This window comes from Macaca thibetana, chromosome X (genome assembly GCF_024542745.1).
Source record: "Macaca thibetana thibetana isolate TM-01 chromosome X, ASM2454274v1, whole genome shotgun sequence".
Lineage (NCBI taxonomy): Eukaryota > Metazoa > Chordata > Mammalia > Primates > Cercopithecidae > Macaca > Macaca thibetana.
In genome coordinates, this window is record NC_065598.1 from 41,108,247 (window position 1) to 41,128,831 (window position 20,585).

Consider the following 20,585-nt stretch of genomic DNA (forward strand, 5'->3'; position numbering starts at 1 on the left):
ATGGCGTGAACCCGGGAGGCGGAGCTTGCAGTGAGCTGAGATCCGGCCACTGCACTCCAGCCTGGGCTACAGAGCGAGACTCCGTCTCAAAAAAAAAAAAAAAAAAAAAAAAAAAAAAAAAAAAAAAAAAAAGCTGAAGAACCGGCATTACTATTTATTTATTGAGACAGGGTCTCGCTCTGCTGCCCAGGTTGGAGTGCAGTGGCAAGATCTCAGTTCACTGCAACTTCCATCTCCCGGGTTCAAGTGATTCTCATGCCTCAGCCACGCTAGTAGCTGGGACTACAGGTGCATGCCACCATGCCTGGCTAACTTTTGTATTTTTAGTAGAGATACGGTTTCACCACGTTGGCCAGGCTGGTCTCAAACTCCTGGCCTCATGTGATCCACCCATCTCGGCCTCCCAAAGTGCTGGGATTATAGGTGTGCGCCACCGCGCCCGGCAAAGAACTGACATAACATATTGATGTTGTACTATCTTTAGTCGTCTTAGTAGTTAGATACATGTTACATACACATACGGGGTCAAATATTTCAAAGACTAGTCATGATTGATGTCATCAAAGGTAAGTTTTAAAACCAAACTAGTTAACTGGCCATTTAATAACATGGAAGTTCAATTGTTACGTGGTTAAGAAGAAGCTAAATGTTAGGTAAGCTTGCTATACTCATGATCTAGACATAAGGAGAATTAAAAGAACACTTCAAGGTGTTTTACTAGAAAACCCCAGTAGTGCCAAATGAGGCACTATTGGATAAATTTCTTGTGTAAATCAGACAGGGTTTTGGGATGAAGGTTGTCTCACGAAGCCTCCCGGCTCTCTGAGGTGTACAGATAACTGTAAGTGGTGGTGACATTGCTTCAGGAAGGCATGTGAAGGCCCTATAGAATGGAGCCAATCTTCACATTTTCTCCTGTTGCTCTTAAAAAATCATTCTCCTTTAGCTCTTCCAACCCTGAACTGCTAGAAAGCTTCTGGGATGAAAATTTTATTTTATTTTATTTTTTTGAGACGGAATTTCACTCTTGTTGCCTAGGCTGGAGTGCAATGGTGCGATCTTGGCTCATCACAACCTCCACCTCTGGTTTAAGCGATTCTCCTGCCTCAGCCTCCTGAGTAGCTGGGATTACAGGCATGCACCACCATGCCTGGCTAATTTTGTATTTTTAGTAGAGACGGGGTTTTTCCATGTTGGTCAGGCTGGTCTCAAACTCCCGACCTCAGGTGATTCGCCCACCTCAGCCTCCCAAAGTGCTGGGATTACAGGCATGAGCCACCGCGCCTTGCCTAAAATTTTAAACTTTAGAATAATGATGATAATAATGAAACGATAGTGGTAGATAGCTTCTACTCATCCATCATCTGCTAAGCGCTTCATACACATGATCTCAAATCCCCTCTGCAATCCTGGAATTACTTCATTTTACAATTGAGAAAATGAAGAGGGCAAGAGGTTAAGAATAAGATACAGAAAATAAAGGAGAATTAAAAATCTTACAGATTTGAAAATCTTTACGGAAACAACTGTTAGCATATTGATTGGGTTTAAAAAGTGATAAGAAATCAACAATTTAAATATTAATTAAGGGAAAAATTGTCATATCAGAAACTTTACAACTATGAAAACTTATTTTTCCGAAGAATAATTTGTCTGGGTAATGCGCAAGACATGTTGTTAGAAAAATTGTTACAAACAGAATGGATGAACCTAAATTTATTTAAAACACACACACACACACACACACACACACACACACACACTCTATACACATATCTGTACTAAGACAAGCCTAGAAGGGTATACAGCAGAGAAGCCTAGAAGGGTATACAACAAAATATTTATAGCATTTATTATAGGGAAAGAGGGGTTGGGATTATTGTTAACTCATTTTCCTCCTTGTTCTTTTTTGGATTTTACGAATTTCCTACAATGAACAGTTATACCTCATGTAATCAGAAAAAAATACACACATTATAGAGTTAAAAAAGTGATAGGAAAAATATAATGAAAAGAGATTGAGACATTGCTTACGTGGAATAGGGTACGCAAACCGGTCTGGGTGCTTTGTGATGAGAGTGTTTTTTATGTGTCTTCTCCCAACACCATGTGCGCCTATGTCATTTAGGAAAAAAGAATGTTAAAATTGACAACTCTTAATAATGTTCACAAAATGTTTTGAAAGAGAGAATAAGCAACCCACTTATACAATCAAACTTACCTAATAAGACTAGTGTTTTCCTTTTGAATGCTGGCAGTTTTACTACTTCTTCATATGTGACAAGATCTAATTGATCAAACACTAAAACGCAAAGATTTAGAAGAAAGGTGAATTTGTGGAATGACTATTTCATGTACATAAATTATAATTTTACTGCAAAACTACAGTTATATTAAAACCATGTCTTAAAAATATGAATCTAACTTATGATATATGGCTTATATGTAATTTAAGTCATATAGCATCTAGGGAGAAATTTTCATTTTTAAGCCCATGAAAATGCACTTTAGAACTAGGGGCATCCAAAGATGCTGAACACATGCATTAAAATGTCCAAATCTAAAAGATGTTACATATCTTTTCATGCAGTATCCAACAAATTATATGAATTCATTCGAAACCACATGCTGTTCATATTTTTCCAATTCTAAGAAGTCAGTAATACTAAAAAGAAAAAGTCTACAGACAGTGACCAACATGAATATAGCATGAATGCAACTAAAGTTAACCAGGAGAGGGGCCAGCTAGAACATTTCTAAAGATGGATGAGAAATGCATGGGCAGCTGGTCTTTAACTTCATGGTTCTTTCTTTCAACAGAGTTGATGAAGGTGGCATGCTAGATTCTAAGGCAAGTTCTGTAACTATTTCATAAGCTTATCAATGAGCATCTCACAAGCTTTCCTGTAACCCAGATATCCATTCAATGGAGAGTCTTGAATATGTAAGGAGAGTTACATGCTTTCCTGGGCCTGAAAACTTGTCGACCATTACATGGGCAGTCTGCGTGTGGTGGATCAGGATGGAAAGAATCATGAAGCAGAGTCTGAGCTCCGAAACCTTTGCAAAAGTGGAGTTCTCTAATCACTACAGACTGAGGAGAAATATTTTAACAAATATTTTCTGAAACCTGCCTCTTAACACTATCATAAAAGCAATTTCAAGCAATGTACGAAACTTTCCTGAGCAGATGCCCATTCCTGTTGAAATTCAACGTGGTCCAATTCTCACACACATTTGGAAATTCTCACAAAGGGCTAAAATTGTATGTCTGTGTTTCCTGTAATTTTTGTATGGTCATACCCAAATGCTGTCAGTTACATACTGACATTTCTTTTTTTAAAGAATATTGAATAAACCCTGGATTTTAGAGGGGTTAAAATAAATTCAGTAAAATCGATTCAATGATGTAATAAAGGAATTTGGGCTGCTTTATTTATTTATTTATTTATTTATTTATTTTTGAGATGGACTCTCACTCTGCCGCCCAGGCTGGAGTGCAGTGGTGCGATCTCGGCTTACTGCAACCTCTGCCTCCCAGGTTCAAGCGATTCTCCTGCCTCAGCTTCCCGAGTTACAGGCACCCGCCATTATGCCCAGCCAATTTTTGTATTTTTGTAGAGACGGGGTTTCACCATGTTGGCCAGGCTGGTCTTGAACTCCTGACCTCAGGTGATTCGCTGGTCTTGGCCTCCCGAAGTGTTGGGATTACAGGTGTGAACCATCACACCCGGCCGAAATCTGCGCTACTTTAGCCAATCATTCATTAAGAGAACCTTCTACTCCTTAAAACAATATGGCCAAATGATTGTGAATATCACCTTAATTCTTAACACTAGTGATTTGCCCAATCACTTAAAATGCAAAACAAGATACTTGGGAATAGAACAGATCAGAAAAAAACAAACAAAAAGCACCATTATCACAATATATAAAGAAATACAATATATTAAAATAGAGGTTAGTGTATATTAATGGGTATTTGCGCATTTGTTTTCTTTCGATAACTTGATTTATAAAGGTTGACTGAAAGTCTTTAAAGCATATCCTCTAGCAATAGCTAAAAAGCCAGAAATGTTTTCTGTGTTCAGAATGGCAGACTCACAAAATTAAAATGAACATGAGGCCCTCTGTGGTAGGGCTACTTACTTATACTGCAGTAGTAATGGAGTGATGAGAGTTGCAAAAATAAAAGCAGGAGTGCTGATGGCATTATTTTTTAGACCTATTGCCCTCTGAGTGATATTTCCATCAAGAAAAAGTATGCTTACGAAAGAAGTGCATTGACAAGCAGATATGTTTTAATATATTTTAATAAAAATAAGCAAGCATCTCACGAAAGAGCAAGATGATGATGATGACACAAGCTTTCTCAATGGTATATACACACACCTATCCCTCTATAGAGCCCTAACTCTAATCCTACCAAATTAAGACTTGTCATTTTTTTAAAAAAACACATAAGAATGAGTTAGATGTCAACAATCAAAACCACAAACAGGTATGTTATGAAAATGAAATGAAACAGATATGTTAAACATCAATATCTTAACCATAAAGGAGCAGCATGAAGAGGTTACTCTGGTCTAAATGAAATTGCCACACGGTCATAGGGTTGAGAAACAATAAAAAAAGGGTATTTTAAAATAAGAGATACAAAGAATATTAGGAAAGCACTTAAAGAATGAACTTTTAAAGGTTTTAAGTTGCTTGCTGATTAAAAAAAAGGACTTAAAAGAAAATCATCAAAAACACAGAGGCATAGTCATTCAACAGGTTACTTACATGCACAGAGGCCATTGGGAGTGAGACAGCATGAAAAATGTACAGGGGTCATTGAAATATGGCTTTTCATATATTAGTAAAATAAAAGTATAATATGTACAAAATAAACTTTATCATGCAATATTCTAAACACAAGGCAAATAAATCACATTAAGAAACAAACTCATTTAATAGAAATTCAACAATAACCTTATATAAAAGCCAGTGGATTTTATATACTAACATAGACATTTTATCGAGAATAGTTACAAGAAAACCTCTTCAGAGAGTGTAGACATGGAAGCCTTTTGCTTTTCACTTTGTACTGTCCTGTACCATGTGTAATTTCTAACCATGTGTGCCTATTATTTTTATTATTATTGAGACAGGGTCTTACTCCTTCACCCAGGTTGGAGTGCAGTGGTGGGATCTTGGCTCACTGCAGCCTCTGCCTCCCGGGTTCAAGTGATTCTCCTGCCTCAGCCTCCCAAGTAGCTGGGATTACAGGCGTGCACCACCATACCCAGCTAAGTTTTGTATTTTTAGTAGAGATGGGGTTTTGCCATGTTGGCCAGGCTGGTCTCGAACTCCTGGCTTCAAGTGATCTGCCCACCTTGGCCTCCCAAAGTGCTGGGATTACGCATGAGCCACTGCGCACAGCCTATTATTATTTTTAATGCCAACAGGGCAGTGAGTGAGATTATGGGTCACTTTTCGTTTCCTTTAGAGTTGCTTGTATTCCAGAAAAAAAAAAGAATAGCTTTTAAAGTCAATAGTACTAACTTGTGGTATTAAGCATAATTTAAACACACCTGTGAATGGTACTGTAGAAATCCCCTATGTTCAAATATGTGTATGCAAACATTTCGGGGCTCTAACATTTAAGAAAACAAATTAATGAAAACTTCCTAAATTTTTAAAAAGTTTACATTAGTAACTTGATCTAAAATGACTTTTGGAAGTCCTGGGGGCTGAGGAATCTCAATGCCTCTAGAGTTCAGTTGTTCTAGCCACACTACAATGCTTTTTGCACCAAGTATACATGGCTAGAAACCTTTTTTTTTTTCTTTTTTTTTTTTTTTGAGACGGAGTCTCGCTCTGTCGCCCAGGCTGGAGTGCAGTGGCGCGATCTCGGCTCACTGCAAGCTCCGCCTCTCGGGTTCACGCCATTCTCCTGCCTCAGCCTCCCAAGTAGCTGGGACTACAGGCGCCCACAACCGCGCCCGGCTAATTTTTTGTATTTTTAGTAGAGACGGGGTTTCACCGTGGTCTCGATCTCCTGACCTTGTGATCCGCCCGCCTCGGCCTCCCAAAGTGCTGGGATTACAGGCGTGAGCCACCGCGCCCGGCGAAACCTTTTATGTGTTACAGAAAATGTATTTGCTGTAAAAGCTACACACACCATAATCAAATCTATTCCCAAGGATTCAGAAATACTGTCTGGCACAGTTTGCTCATATTACCCTGATTTCCTGCTAAACTACTTAACATTCCAGACACTTCTTTTAAGTATTTATGTAACTACTTTCCAGGTTGAATTTTTTCCATAAAAAAGTCATTAACGTTGAATCCTTGTCTCAGTTGGAAATGCTATCAAGATCTTCAAATACTATAAAGACCTCCAATTCAAAAGAGCATTGCACACTGGTAGCATTGGGTTAAGAAGTAGATACTTGAATGCCCGCAGGGGTCAGGTAGCTAATGTGGTTGAATGAAGTGGGCCAGGTGCAAAAACAGGGAGTGGTGTGGACAGCGTGTGCTGGAGAATGAGTGACCATTCAAAGGCCACATTAACCACCCAGAGTTACTGCGAGAGAAAGTGGGCCTGGTATTGCTGCATTCCTTGTTCTTCTAAGGGAACTCTGAAACCCAAATTTTTATGTTAAATATCCTGACTTTCACATGTGATGACTTATTAAAATTTATTTTAAACACTGTGTGTGTGGGAGTTAGAGGGATAAAATTTACTCATGGGTCAAATTCAGCGAATAGGCTGTCACTTTATGATGGCAATTGTAGGTAACACAGTCTGAACAGAATTCCACTTTAACAAGCTATGTAGAATTTCCTAGTGACAAAAATGGAAATAATTCTAGTGTTATCATTCCCACCAGTTCTAGATAATGACAAAATTCCCAACCTTCATTTGTACCACAAATACAAATAATGCCAGAATTTGATAAGGTTTGGATCTTGCCATCAATATATGATGAATTCTCAAAGATTTGAAGCAGGAAACAAAACATACGGCCTTTATTTTAATTAACTGAGTAGTAGCAGAAGAACAGAGTACTGTATTTTACCATCAACTTCTAAAGAAGCCAGAAAAATCCTTTTGAGATCTTGTTTTATCTGTGGCCCATGAGCCCATCTAGTTTGGTATGAAAGGCTATGATATTTCTCAAAGCAACTGCCTCACCAGTGGAGGTCAATAGTATTTGTTTCTCAGTCTTTTAGAGCAATTCTTTATAAGGACACTTCTGTACACTGGGATGATCTTTCATCATAGCTAAAAGCAGAACAGCTGATTAAATACTTGACAGTTGGATCTCTTGTAAAGCAAAGGTAATACTAAGCAAGTGGTTCTTCTGGACTTTCTAATGAACAAAATGGAAGAGTTGGTTGATGATGCAGAAGAAACCTGAAGAGATGGTGACAGAAAGGAATGCTAGGCTTTGCAGGCAGTGTATTTCAGAAAGTCCAGGAAAAAAGTTGGGAATCTTCTTCCAGAAAGAGACACTAAAAAGAGAGCTCACAGTGATTATTTTGCAGGCGAGGGAAGCCTAACAATGATATCCTGACTAGAGAATCACAAATAGGCCTAAACACAAAGTTCTACAAAGACACTTAAGGGTCTCTGCAAGGACCATCCAAGAAGCTCAGACTTTCTTTCAAAGGAGGGCCTTATACACAGTGACACACACTGACATGTAGAACAACCCCTCAAGCATGGCAAGGAAGGTTCTGATGCCCAGAAGACCGCTGGTTAGGAAAATACTGATGATACCAAACAGGTGGTGGCAGTAGGCTCCCCTGTCCTCTCAACCCCTCCTTTCTTCATTCTAAGCTGACAAGAACTTAGAGAGGTCAATGGTTTGGGATAGGAGGTAAGTGTCAAAAGACAGAGGAAAAAACAATTCTATTCTACCCCTATTAGGCTCCTGCCTTCTATGTCAAGGGTAATAGCTTTCAACCTGGATAGGCAATGTCTACCAGAGAGCAAGAGCCTGAGATAGACAGTACAAGAATACTTGGCTTCATTGAATGATTGCCGTTTGTCAGGCCCAGTGATGAAAGAACCTGAGACCCACTGATCTTTAGAATTAGAAAAGATATCCTTGATTAACCTAATTCCCTCATTTCAAGGCCCGCAGAAGCGAAGTGATTTGCCCAAATTGCACACTCAGGTGTGCTAATTCCTGGTCCTATCTCCAGCTGCCTATTAAGCTTACAGGCGTGTTTGCAGGACCACTGTGCACCACCTAACGGGAATCAGAGAATGGGAACAATGGAAGAAGACCAGTGATGCCCTGATGGCGAAAGAGTGGAAAAAGTGAAAACACACACACTCACACAAAAGTGAAAACACTGGCTGCCAGATTGAATGCTGATTCTCTGGCAAAATTCTTAAATGAATGATTAAATTGATTCTTTGACAGTATTTAGAGAATTCTAGTTTTTCAATGCATTAATTTCTTACTTCCCTCAGAGCTGAATTAAAGAATACTGGCAAACTGAATACTCATGTTTACATACCCTCTATTAGTACAGCATAAATCTAATGATGAACTGACAGCCTGAACCAGCCATTTCTTCGCTTTTCTAGGTGTAAGTTACTTTCAATGCCATCTATATCTATGTATCATTTAACACTGTTGCAAAAATTATAAGGTGAGATGCATACATTTCTCAATTTATATGTCAACACATCTCCTTGTCAGCCTATTAGATTGTGTTAGACTGTTAGAAGCTGACAGAAATAAGGGCAACTAAGGAGACTTGGTAATAACCACTGACGTTTTGTGTGAAAGCAACATTCTGCTGATACCGCTGTGCATTTCTATTTATTTCATTTTTATTTTGTATAGATAGGGTATTGCTATGCTGCCCAGGCTGGCCTCAAACTCCTGGGCTCAGGCAATCTTCCTGCCTCAGCCTCCTAAGTAGCTGGGATTACAGGCACCACCACCGTGACTGGCTCTGCAGTGCATTTCTTCAAATAGTATACTTGAGCATTTACTTAATAGTTGCTACATTTTGTGTAACTAGTCTGCTTTAACTATTTCTTCCCTTCATAAAACCAAAAAAGCCATTATGAAACTGCTGCTCTGTAGTAGCACATAATCAGAAATTATACTGTTTTTGGAAATAAAAATGTGGTACAATGTAACTAACGAGAAGGGAATGATTCCTTATTTAACTGAGCTGTTTAAACTTAACCCATGTGGCCACTCACATTCATTCCACATTATACAGCAGTTTGAAATGTTTACTTTTAATTTCTGATTGAGAAATGAACAATTCAGAGTATGTTATAACATTTACAGAGAAAAATGCATTTCATACTTGTCAGAAACATTATGCCATCAATCTGGGTATGCATGACTGGATTCACTTGATTTTTTTGGCCACATTTCTAATTTTTGGAGCTATTTCTGAAACCTTGGGAACTAACCTAATGCCAGTCAGGACTTTCAATTCCTCAGAAAAAGTTCCTTATAAAAGGAGTCATATTAAGAAGTTATTGAAAATAACTTCTTACGTTAGCACTCCTGTATACCACTATGCATTTTCTTTAGCTTAAGTTGCACCCTGTGAATCTTCTGGATATTCTATTGCAACAACAGATCATGCTTTTTTGGTATTAATTTCTGTTTTTAACAAGACAAGTGAACATTTTGACTTAAGTTTAATACAAACTTCCATATGGGCAAACATACATACTATAAAGGGAAGGCCAAGATAAGATTCTTGCTCTTGTGGGAGCTTGGAAATATCATGAGGGAAGAAGACTACTCACAGAAATGGACAAAACCAAGTTAGTGTCCATGTCATTTGTACTCTTTCAAACCAACCACAGAACCATTTGTGACACAGTTCTCTGATAAGAGCACACCTCTACCCTTAGATGTTTATCACAGGGCCACGCCCAAGGGCCAGGCAGGAGCCAGAGGGGAGGAGATCTGTTCAAGACCAATCCCAGCCAAGGAGATAAGAATCCTGGCTACTCAGCAAACTCTCAGGCTTTCATTTCTCAGGGGACGACTTAACGTGTTGGATTCTTTTCATTCCAGAAGATACTATTTCAAAATAACATTTTTGTCCTATAAAGTATAGCTCTGTAAAATATCTAGCAAATAACCAACATATTAATTGGAGGTAGGGGTTTCTTAAAGGTTTTGAAAGTTGATGACGATCTCATATGGTAGAATTTTTTGGATAGAGAACACTGAAGACTGAATTAAAATATTACATCTCTTTAGGTCTTGGAGATGCTGAACCCAGCCTCAGTAACAGTCGTGCTTTTCCCTACCTGCGTTGTGCTTTGCCAAATATTTATCTTTGTACTGCTTCTTTTTCTTGCCAAACCAAGTACAGCTGGCCTGCTGCTCCTGTTTGGTCTTCTCCATGGCAATGCAAGCTACTCGCCTAGCACACATAAAAATAAAAATAAAATAAAATGAATTTATAGTTCTGGTTGATAAAATAGAAGAGTCATCCATTTGAAGAATTTACATAAAACAGCATAACCATACTCATTCTAATCTTTTAAAAAATTTGGACAAAGGCTATTCTTTGGTTTTCATGACAATTTCCTAGAAATGTTTTTAAAATATAGGCTTATACTAAAATGGCATGGTACTCCTTGAACATATACTGACAACACAGATTAGATGCCTAAACATGTGGCCATGAGACACAGTAGAATGTTTCAACACAGGCCTGGTTTGAATTCTGGCTTTGTCACTTGTTAGCTGGTACTGAGCACTTAATGTTAGACACTTTTCTAGGAACTTGACATGTATTAACTCCTTTAATCTTTCTAACAACAGCTTAATAAATGGTACTACTGCTACATGGAGATTCTAATATAAGATATAAAAAGTGTGCTCTGATTAAATTCACAGTTATAACCACAATCAGGACATTATAATTTTGATCTATAACATCCAGCATTGGTAACATAAACAAAGATGATGTTAAAAAGTTGCTCTTTTAGGTTCAGTCTAAGCAAATACTTACTTTTCAGGATACTGCCACAGAAGACTTCGCTCTCTTAATGATTTTGCTCATGGGGGCTAACCAAGGGTCCCCAAGTGACTCACATATAAGAGTCCAAAATCACGATCGGAATGCCATATGGTGCTATTGTAAATGGCAAGTTACTTTCCAATGACATTGTACTGATTTACACTCCCACCAGCAGTGTATGAACATTCCTACTGTTCCACTTCCTCGGCAACACTTGGTATTATCCATCTTTAACTTTAGCCATCATGGTGGATGAATAATGGAATACCACTGTGTTTTTAATTTACATTTTAGTTTACGTTTCACTCATTAGTAAGATTGATCATTTTTTCATATGTTTATTGGCTACTGAATTTCCTCTTTTGTAAAGTGTCTGTTCAAGTCTTTTGACCATTCTTCTATTCAGTTGTCTTTTTCTCATAGATTTGTAGAAATTCTTTATATAGTCTGGATATTATGCTTTTGTTAGTTATTAATATATGTGTTGCAGACATCTTCTTCTACTCTGTGGCTTGCCTTTTTGCTCTCTTTGTGGTATCATTTGATGAGCATAACTTAATAGTTTTAATTTAGTCAAATTTATCAGTCTTTTCTTTAATGGGAAGTATTTTTGATATCTTAAGAAATCCTCAGCCAGGTGCGATGGCTCATGCCTGTAATCCCAGCACTCTGGGAGGCTGAGGCAGGTGGATCACTTGAGCTCAGGAGTTCACACCAGCCTGGGCAACATGGCGAAACCCCATCTCTACTAAAAATACAAAAATTAGCCGGGTGCGGTGGCATGTGCCTGTAGTCCCAGCTACTCCAGATGCTGAGACAGGAGAATTACTTGAGCCTGAGAGGTGGAGGTTGCAGTGATTTGAGATCATGCCAGTGCATTCTAGCCTGGGCAACTGAGCGAGACCTTGTGTAAAAAAAACCAAAAATGAAATTCTTAGCAGGGGATTTCCCAACACTTTGGGAGGCCAAGGAGGGAGGCTCACTTGGGGCCAGGAGTTTGAGACCAGCCTGAGCAACATAGCAAGACCCTATCTCTACAAAAAAAAAAAAAAAAAATTTGCTGGTGTGATGTTATGTGCCTGTAGTCCCAGCTACTAGGGAGGCTGAAGCAGGATCACTTGAGTACAGGAGTTCCAAGCTGCAGTCAGCCAAGACTACACCACTGCACTCCAGCCTGGGAGACAGAGACCCTGACTTTAGAAAAATAAATAAAAATAAAAAGAAATCCTTCCTTGTCCCAGAAGATATTCTCCAATATTACCTTCTCAAAGTTTATAGTTTTGTCTTTTACATTTCGGGTATTAATGTACTAGTACTGCTGTTTTTTCTGTTTTTGAGACAGAGTCACCTTGTGATGCCCAGGCTGGAGTGCAGTGGTGCAATCTCGGCTCACTGTAACCTCTGCTTCCTAGGTTCAAGTGATTCTCATGCCTCAGCCTCCTGAGTAGGTGGGATTATAGGCGTATGCCACCATGCCTGGCTAATTTTTGTATTTTTTTAGTAGAGATGGGGTTTCACCATGTTGGCCAGGCTGGTCTTGAACTCCTGACTTTGTGTGATCCACCTGCCTTGGCCTCCCAAAATGCTGGGATTACAGGCGTAAGCCACTGTGCCCGGCCTAGAACTGATTTTTGCTTATGGTGTAAAGGAGGGGTCCAATTCCTTTTTTCTTCCTAATGGATACCCAATTGTCCCACATTATTGAAAAGCCTGTCCATTCCTCATTGCTGTGCACATCAAGTGTCCATTTATGTATGGGAGTGTTTTCAGGTTCTCTATTCCTTTGTGGTCTATTTGAGCATACCTAATTATCTCTAAACCCATACCTTATTATCTTGTTTACTATAGCTTTATAACAAGTCTTGGTATCTGGTAGAGCAAGACCTCCTTCCTTGTTCTTCAAGAGCATCTTGGCTATTCCTGACCTTGTGCATTTCCATGTAGACTTTAAAATTAGCTTGTCAATTTCAAAACTGTTGGGATTGCATCTTATCTATGAAATCTATCTAGGAGGAATAGACATCTCTATAATACTGAGTCTTCCAGTCCTTGAACACAGTATGTCTCTCCATTTACTTATATCTTTTTAAATGTTTATATATATATATATATATTTTTTTTTTGGTTGTTGTTGTTGTTGTTGTTGTTTTTTCCCCGAGACAGAGTCTTGCTCTGTCGCCCAGGCTGGAGTGCGGTGGTACAATCTTGGCTCACTGTTACTTTGACCTCCTGGGTGCAAGCAATCCTTCTGCTTCAGGTTCCTAAGTAGCGGACTACAGGTGCATGCCACCTAATTTTTTTTTTTTCTTGAGACAGAGTGTCGCTCTGTCGCCCAGGATGGAGTGGAGTGGCACGATCTCAGCTCACTGCAACCTCCGTCCTCCCAGGTTCAAGTGATTCTCCCTGCCTCAGCCTCCCAAGTAGCTGGGATTACAGGTGCCCGCCACCACGCCCAGCTAATTTTTGTATTTTTAGTAGAGATGGGGATTCGCCACGTTGGCCAGGCTGGTCTCAAACTCCTGACCTCAGGTGATCTGCCTGCCTCGGCCTCCCAAAGTGCTGAGATTACAGGTGTGAGCCACCGGGCCTGGCTTAATTTTTGTATTTTTGTAGAGACCGGATCTTGCTCTGTTATTCAGGACAGTCTCAAACTTCTGGGCTCTAGTAATCTGCCTGCTTTGGCCTCCAAAAGTGCTGGGATTACAGGCATGAGCCATTGTACCTGGTCTCAATAAATTTTATAATTTATTCTGTAAATGTCTTGACATCTTTGTTAGATTTATTCCTAGGTTATTTTATTTTTTGAGACAGAGTCTCTCTCTGCCGCCCAGACTGGAGTGCAGTGGCACAATTTTGGCTCACTGCAATCTCCACCTTCCAGGCTTGACATATTCTCATGCCTCAGCCTCTTGAGTAGCTGGGACTACAGGTGTGCACCACCACACCCAGCTAATTGTTGTATATATATTTTTTCTTTTAGTAGAGATGGGGTTTCGCCATGTTGGCCAGTCTGGTCTTTTTTTTTTCTTTTTTTTTTTGAGACGGAGTCTCGCTCTGTCGCCCAGGCTGGAGTGCAGTGGTGCGATCTGGGCTCACTGCAAGCTCCGCCTCCCGGGTTCACGCCATTCTCCTGCCTCAGCCTCCCGACTAGCTGGGACTACAGGCGCCCGCCACCTCGCCCGGCTAGTTTTATGTATTCTTTTTAGTAGAGACGGGGTTTCACTGTGTTAGCCAGGAAGGTCTCGATCTCCTGACCTCGTGATCCGCCCGTCTCGGCCTCCCAAAGTGCTGGGATTACAGGCTTGAGCCACCGCGCCCGGCCGGCCAGTCTGGTCTTGAACTCCTGGTCTCAAGTGATCCGCCCACCTCGGCCTCCCAAAGTGCAGGGATTACAGGTGCGAGTCACCAGGCCTGGCCATTTTTTAATAAAGGCTTTGTAAATGGTATTTTAAGAAACACTTTGTAATACTAAAAATTTCAGACACATACAAGGATATAGTGTAATGAAACCCAGCTATCTACAACCCAGCTTTGACAATTATTAGTCATAGTTTATTTTTTTATTATTTTTTATTTATTTATTTTTGAGACAGAGTCTCACTCTGTCGCCCAGGTTGGAGTGCAGTGGCACGATCTCGGCTCACTGCAACCTCCGCCTCCCGGGTTCCAGCAATTCTCCTGTCTCGGCCTTCCAAGTAGCTGCGATTACAGACACCTGCCACCATGCCCAGCTAATTTTTTTGGTATTTTTAGTAGAGATGGGGTTTCACCATGTTGGCCAGACTGGTCTCGAACTCCTGACCTCAGGTGATCCACCTGTCTCGTCCTCCCAAAGTGCTGGATTACAAGCGTGAGCCACCGCACTTGACCTTATTTCATTTATACCACCTTATCCTAGATTATTTTGGAACAAATCCAAGAATATAGTTTTCTTCTGAAATCCCTTTAAAATCTATAGGTTCCCTCTCCCTCCTCTTTCTTTTCTTACAATTTGTTTGTTGTAGAAACTGGTTGTTTGTCCTTTAGTTTCTGTAGAGTCTGGATTTTTCTGACTGTGTACCTGTGGTATCTTTAGTATGTCTCTCTGTCCTTTGTATTTCCTGCAAATAGGTAATAAAATCTAGAGGCCTAATCAGATCCAGTTTTGTGTGTGTGCAAGAACATTTTATAATATTATTGTGTTGCAAGTGGTGTTATGTATGGTACCCTTTAAAAGTTTTATTTTCTGCTTATAAATATAATTGGTTTTCGTATATTGATTTTATATCAGCAAACTTTCTAAACCTTGCTACTAATTCTAATTGTCTACAGATTCCTTTGACTTCTACACACAGAATCATATCATCTGCAAATTTTTTTCCTTTCTAGTAATGTTAGTTGTAGGTTTACTATACATGTCCTTTATCAGGTTAAGTTCCCCTCAATTCACAGTTTATGAGACTTTTAATCTGATTGGGTTTTGAATTTTACCAAATGCTTTTTCTGCATCTATTGATATGACTATGTGGATTTTCTTCTTTAGTCTGTTAATCTAGTGGATCGGCTGATTGGTTTAGAAATGCTGAACCAGCCATGCATTCCCAGTACAAACTCCACTGGCTCATAATATATCATCTTCTTAATATATTGCTGGATTCAATTTGCTAATATTTTGCTGAGGAGTTTTACTTCTGTGTTCATGACAGATACTGGTACGTAGTTTCCTTTTCTTGAACTGCCTTTACTGAGTTTTGGTATCAGGGTAACGTTGACATCATAAAATGATTTGGGAAGTGTTATTTTCTATTTTCTTAAGGAGGCTGCCTTCCATGTCTCTTACCCACTCTTGTTCACTGAAGTTTTTATGTATTTATTTTTGGTTGGGGGAAAGACATTTACTGGAAAATACTGCGAACTCTCATTAATAGTACCAAAGTCCATCTTCATATATTACCTATGTGGCATACAGAGGAGGCTGATGAAGGCTTGCTTTGGGGATTCTTCTGGTGCAAGTCAGTATGTGCTATTAGTCAGAACTAAAAGGCATAAGATCTTTGGAAACAAACAGAATTGAGGAATTTTTTGACAGGTTAAGGCACAAAATCGTGACCTTGTGAAGCTTATGTTACAATGTAGAGAGTATCTTATAATAAATGTTTTTAAGCTTAAAACATAAAAATACACATTCCCAGGAAAAATCTGTGGCATTGTCTCATGTGGTGTGATGACAGAGGAATGAAATTGATTTTTACCAGACACTCCAGAAATAAACATTATCTCTTTTAGCTCAGTAAGTGCATGGAAACCGTGTTAGGGTTAAGGTCAACCTGGAAGGAAATTTCAAACACATGCTTAACAATTTATTGATGGCTTAGATCAGGATCTTGTAGGCAAGACAAGGGGAGGGATGACAGAGCCCGGGAGCTAAAATATATCGAAGGACTAGATTGATGTGCCTAGAGTAAGGCATTTGGGTCCAAAAAAACTGATTTCTCATCTAGAAAATGTGAAGAATGTGACTTGGTAGCAACACATTTGAACAAAGTTTTGGGGGTCTGGCTGATAAAATTGTTTCAAATCTTTCTTGTTAGTATTGCATGCCCACTGACATCCCAGAGGTCAATTCAGTTTCTAAGCAAAGGAAAACTGATCTTTCTCTTCTGCCAGGAATAGCTTACTCAGGTCTTGGGGTACACACTGACCAGTGGGCCTCTTTCTTATCATCCCAGTTAAAATCCCTTTCTCTCTCTATATATTTTGCAACTTTAACAGTTCAGTTTTTTGGCAATATATTGAACATATTTAAAGCATACAAATTTATCAGTATTTTTTTATCTGTATACATCCCATGAAACTATCACTACAATCAAGAAAAACATATTCATAGCCAGGTGCGGTGGCTCACACCCATAATCCCAACACTTTAGGAGGTCGAGGTGGGCAGACCACCTGAGGTCAGGAGTTCAAGACCAGCCTGGCCAACATAGTGAGACCTCATCTCTACTGAAAATTAAAAATTAGCCGGGCGTGGTGGCGGGCACCTGTAATCCCAGCTACTTGGGAGGCTGAGACAGGAGGATCGCTTGAGTCCAGGAGTTCCAGGCTGCAAGGAGCCAAGATTGCACCACGGCACTCCAGCCTGGGAGACAGAGAAATACCTTGACTTTAGAAGAATAAAAAATAAATAAAAAATAAAAATGGCTGGGCATGGTGGCTCACGCCTGTAATCCTAGCACTTTCGGAGGCCGAGGCAGGCAGATCACTTGAGGTCAGGAGCTCAAGACCAGCCTGGCCAATACGGTGAAACCCTGTCTCTACTAAAAATACAAAAAACTAGCCAGGCATGGTGGCAGGTGTCTGTAAACCCAGCTACTCGGGAGGCTGAGGCAGGAGGATCACTTGAACTGGGGAGGCGGAGGTTACAGTGAGCTGAGATTGCGCCACTGCACTCCAGCGTGGGCGACGGGATGAGACTCCATCTCCAAAAAAAGAAAAACATATTCATTACCCCCAGAATTTCCTCATGCTTCTCTGTAATTCCTCCCTCCCTCCACCCCTATCCCTAGGCAACTGTCATTATAGATAAGTTTGCATTTTCCAGAAGTTTATGTAAATGGAATCATATAGCGTGTGCTCTTTTTTGCCTGGCTTCTTTCACTCAGCATAATGATCTTGTGTTTCATCCATATTGCTGCAGATATCAATAGTTTGATCCTTTTTATTGCTGAGTGGCATTCCATTGTATGGATATATCACAATTTATTGATCTATTCACCTACTGATGAAACTTCAAAAAAATTTTAGCCATTCTAATAGGTGTGACCACTGAGATTTTAATTTTGTTACAGGATGTTTTCCCCTGGATGTTCTTTCGGTTCTTTTTAAAATCTGCTATGTCATTAGAAATTTTTTCTGCTCTCTGAAAATATTTTACAAGCTTATTATTGATTTGTAAAAACCTGGGCTAGGCGCGGTAGCTCATGCTTGTAATCCCAGCACTTTGAGAGGCTAAGGTAGAAGGATCACTTGAGCCTAGGAGTGGGAGATCAGCTTGGGCAACATAGTGAGACCTCATCTCTACAAAAAAAAAAAAAAAAGAAAAAGAAAAAAATTAGCTGGGTGTGGTGGTGCGCGCCTGTTGTCCCAGGTACTGGGAAGGCTGAGGTGGGTGGATTGCTTGGGTCCAGGAGGTCGAGGCTGCAGTGAGCTGTGATCATGCCATTGCACTCCAGCCTGGGTGACAGCACAAGACCTTGTCTCAAAAACAAACCAACCAACCTGGTAAGCTTATTTTAAAAATCTTTGTCTCTTAATTCCAATACATGCAGTAGGTTTGGATTTGTTTCTATCATCTGTCATTTCTGTTGGGTCTTACTTGTTTCCTTGTGTGCCCGATAATTTTGACTTGCTGGCTACTGCCCTGGAAAAAGTTTATGTCGGGTGGATAGGATGAAGTTAGTGGGGGTTAGGATAAAAGTGCTTGCCTTCATATGAACCCGGGAGGCGGAGCTTGCAGTAAGCCGAAATCACGCCACTGCGCTCCAGCCTGGGCCACAAAGCGAGACTCCGTCTCAAAAAAAAAAAAAAAAAAAAAAAAGTCTTTGCCTTCAGAGACTTTCTTTCTGTTTACACCATACATCTGAAATTATTAGTAAAGGAAGGGGAAACTTCAAATCAAGTACATGGCTTCAGCTCCCCTGGCTGCCCCAGGCTATGTGTACCTGGGTGCAAATCCATTCAAGGTGGACTGGTGGCCACAATTTTTTCAGGGGAAGTTTGTTCCCAATTTCTTCATCTTTTGCTTTGCTCAGTGACAAGGCAGCTTTCTCTATAGTCTTCCGGTGTTGAAGGGAAATAAGGGCATGCTTATCTGTCTCCTTTTATCCTGGGGGGATTGCCTTTTGCACTCCTAACAATGAGGAGTGTCTTCTAACAGATTTCCCAACTTGTACTGGCCTTAGATCTTAACCGTGGTTCTCTGGCACAGAAATGTTCAGTAATGACAAATGCCCTGTTTGCAAAATGGGCCATGTGGTAACTCTGATATTCCACTTATCATTCTGATTAAAGGCTTTCATATAAAAATTGGTCACTGAGGCCTGGTGCGGTGGCTCACGCCTGTAATCCCAGCACTTTGGGAGGCCGAGGCGGGCGGATCATGAGGTCAGGAGTTCAAGACCAGCCTGGCCAACATGGTGAAACCCTGTCTCTACTAAAAATACGTGGTGGCGGGTGCCTGTAATCACAGCTACTCGGGAGGCTGAGGCAGGAGAATCGTTTGAACCTGGGAGGTGGAGGTTGCAGTGACCCGAGATTGTGCCATTGCACTGTAGCCTGGGTGACAGGGCGAGACTCCGTCTCAAAAAAAAAAAAAAAAATTGGTTACTGAGCTCCCCGATACCTCATTTTATTCCCCCGAGACGGACTCTCACTCTGTTGCCCAGGCTAGAGCGCAGTGGCGCAATCACGGCTCACTGCAACCTCTGCTTCTCAGGCTCAAGCAATTCTCCTGCCTCAGCCTCCCAAGTAGCTGGGATTACAGGTGCCTGCCATCACGCCTGGCTAATTTTTTTTTTTTTTTTTCGTATTTCGAGTATAGACGGGGTTTCATCATGTTGGTCAGGCTATCTTCGAACTCCTGACCTCAAGTGATCCGCCTGCCTCGGCGTCCGGAAGTGCTAGGATTACAGGTGTGAGTCACCGTGCCTGGCCCCTGATACCTTTTCAGCTATTCAGTGCTTTCAAGGTCATTTTAAAACATATTTTCTGCAGCACTTTTCATTGTTTTTTCATCCGGAGGATTTATCCAAATAATCTCATCCATCATTACGGGAAATAGGAAGCAAATCTGCTTTTTGCACTGCCATCACTCAGGATTCTTCCAGAGGACTCAGAGTTCTAGACACTGGTAAAACGTTTATATAGATGATCTGACTAGGCAGAAGAGGTCTGGAATCTACACAATTATTTTCAATAAATGCCCATAATATATGGTAACACTAAAGAAGACATTTTGTAAAATGTAAATATCAGTAAGAATATAATGGCATCATCATGACAACGACTTAGAGATTGCTTTCCTCCTGCTTATGCTTAAACTGTTTCTCGAAGATCAGACTGGAAGACAATGCCAGATGGAAGGCTGCTGCTTCTCCATTTGGGCCCACGTTTCCTTATGTATAAAATGATGGTATCTGAAGTCCTCATCAGCTCCAACATTCTAAATTTAATACTAGTTTTTGGGGAAACATGGGATAGCTGAAAGAGGCGATCAAGCAAAAGAGATTAACTGAGAGATCTCTTAACTAGTGAGAAAAATAGATAAAAGCAGGAAGAAATTTCTATGGACTCGATGTCTTCAGTCTCTTTTAGCTGGGTTCAAATATTTTAGGAGGAACTGGCAGAATGCTTAACGGCTGTTATTTTTGCCACATGAAACAAAACTCAGACATTATCTCTTTTGTGCTAGAAATAATCTGGTATATCGCCCAAGTACCAACAAAGGTAAAACCATCAATATTTTCCAAAAGACAGTTCAACTAAGGAAACTGTAATAATAATAGCAGAAATAGATTTTATCAAAATATACA

At 40.2% G+C, this 20,585-nt stretch overlaps 1 protein-coding gene across 10 annotated transcripts in view; it reads right to left on the reverse strand.

Annotated features, from left to right (window-relative positions):
* CASK (calcium/calmodulin dependent serine protein kinase) overlaps positions 1 to 20,585 on the reverse strand; it is a 405,070-nt gene that overhangs the window by 18,063 nt on the left and 366,422 nt on the right. For 6 of the 10 annotated variants that reach the window (XM_050776177.1, XM_050776176.1, XM_050776178.1 and 3 more), the window contains 3 exons: positions 10,298 to 10,413; positions 2,222 to 2,302; positions 2,035 to 2,115 (listed from right to left, as the gene is read on the reverse strand). In XM_050776177.1, the coding sequence (XP_050632134.1) occupies positions 2,035 to 2,115; positions 2,222 to 2,302; positions 10,298 to 10,413 (278 nt within the window). The remainder of the gene's footprint in view (positions 1 to 2,034; positions 2,116 to 2,221; positions 2,303 to 10,297; positions 10,414 to 20,585) is intronic. The other 4 variants (XM_050776182.1, XM_050776180.1, XM_050776186.1 and 1 more) reach the window with 1 other exon arrangement.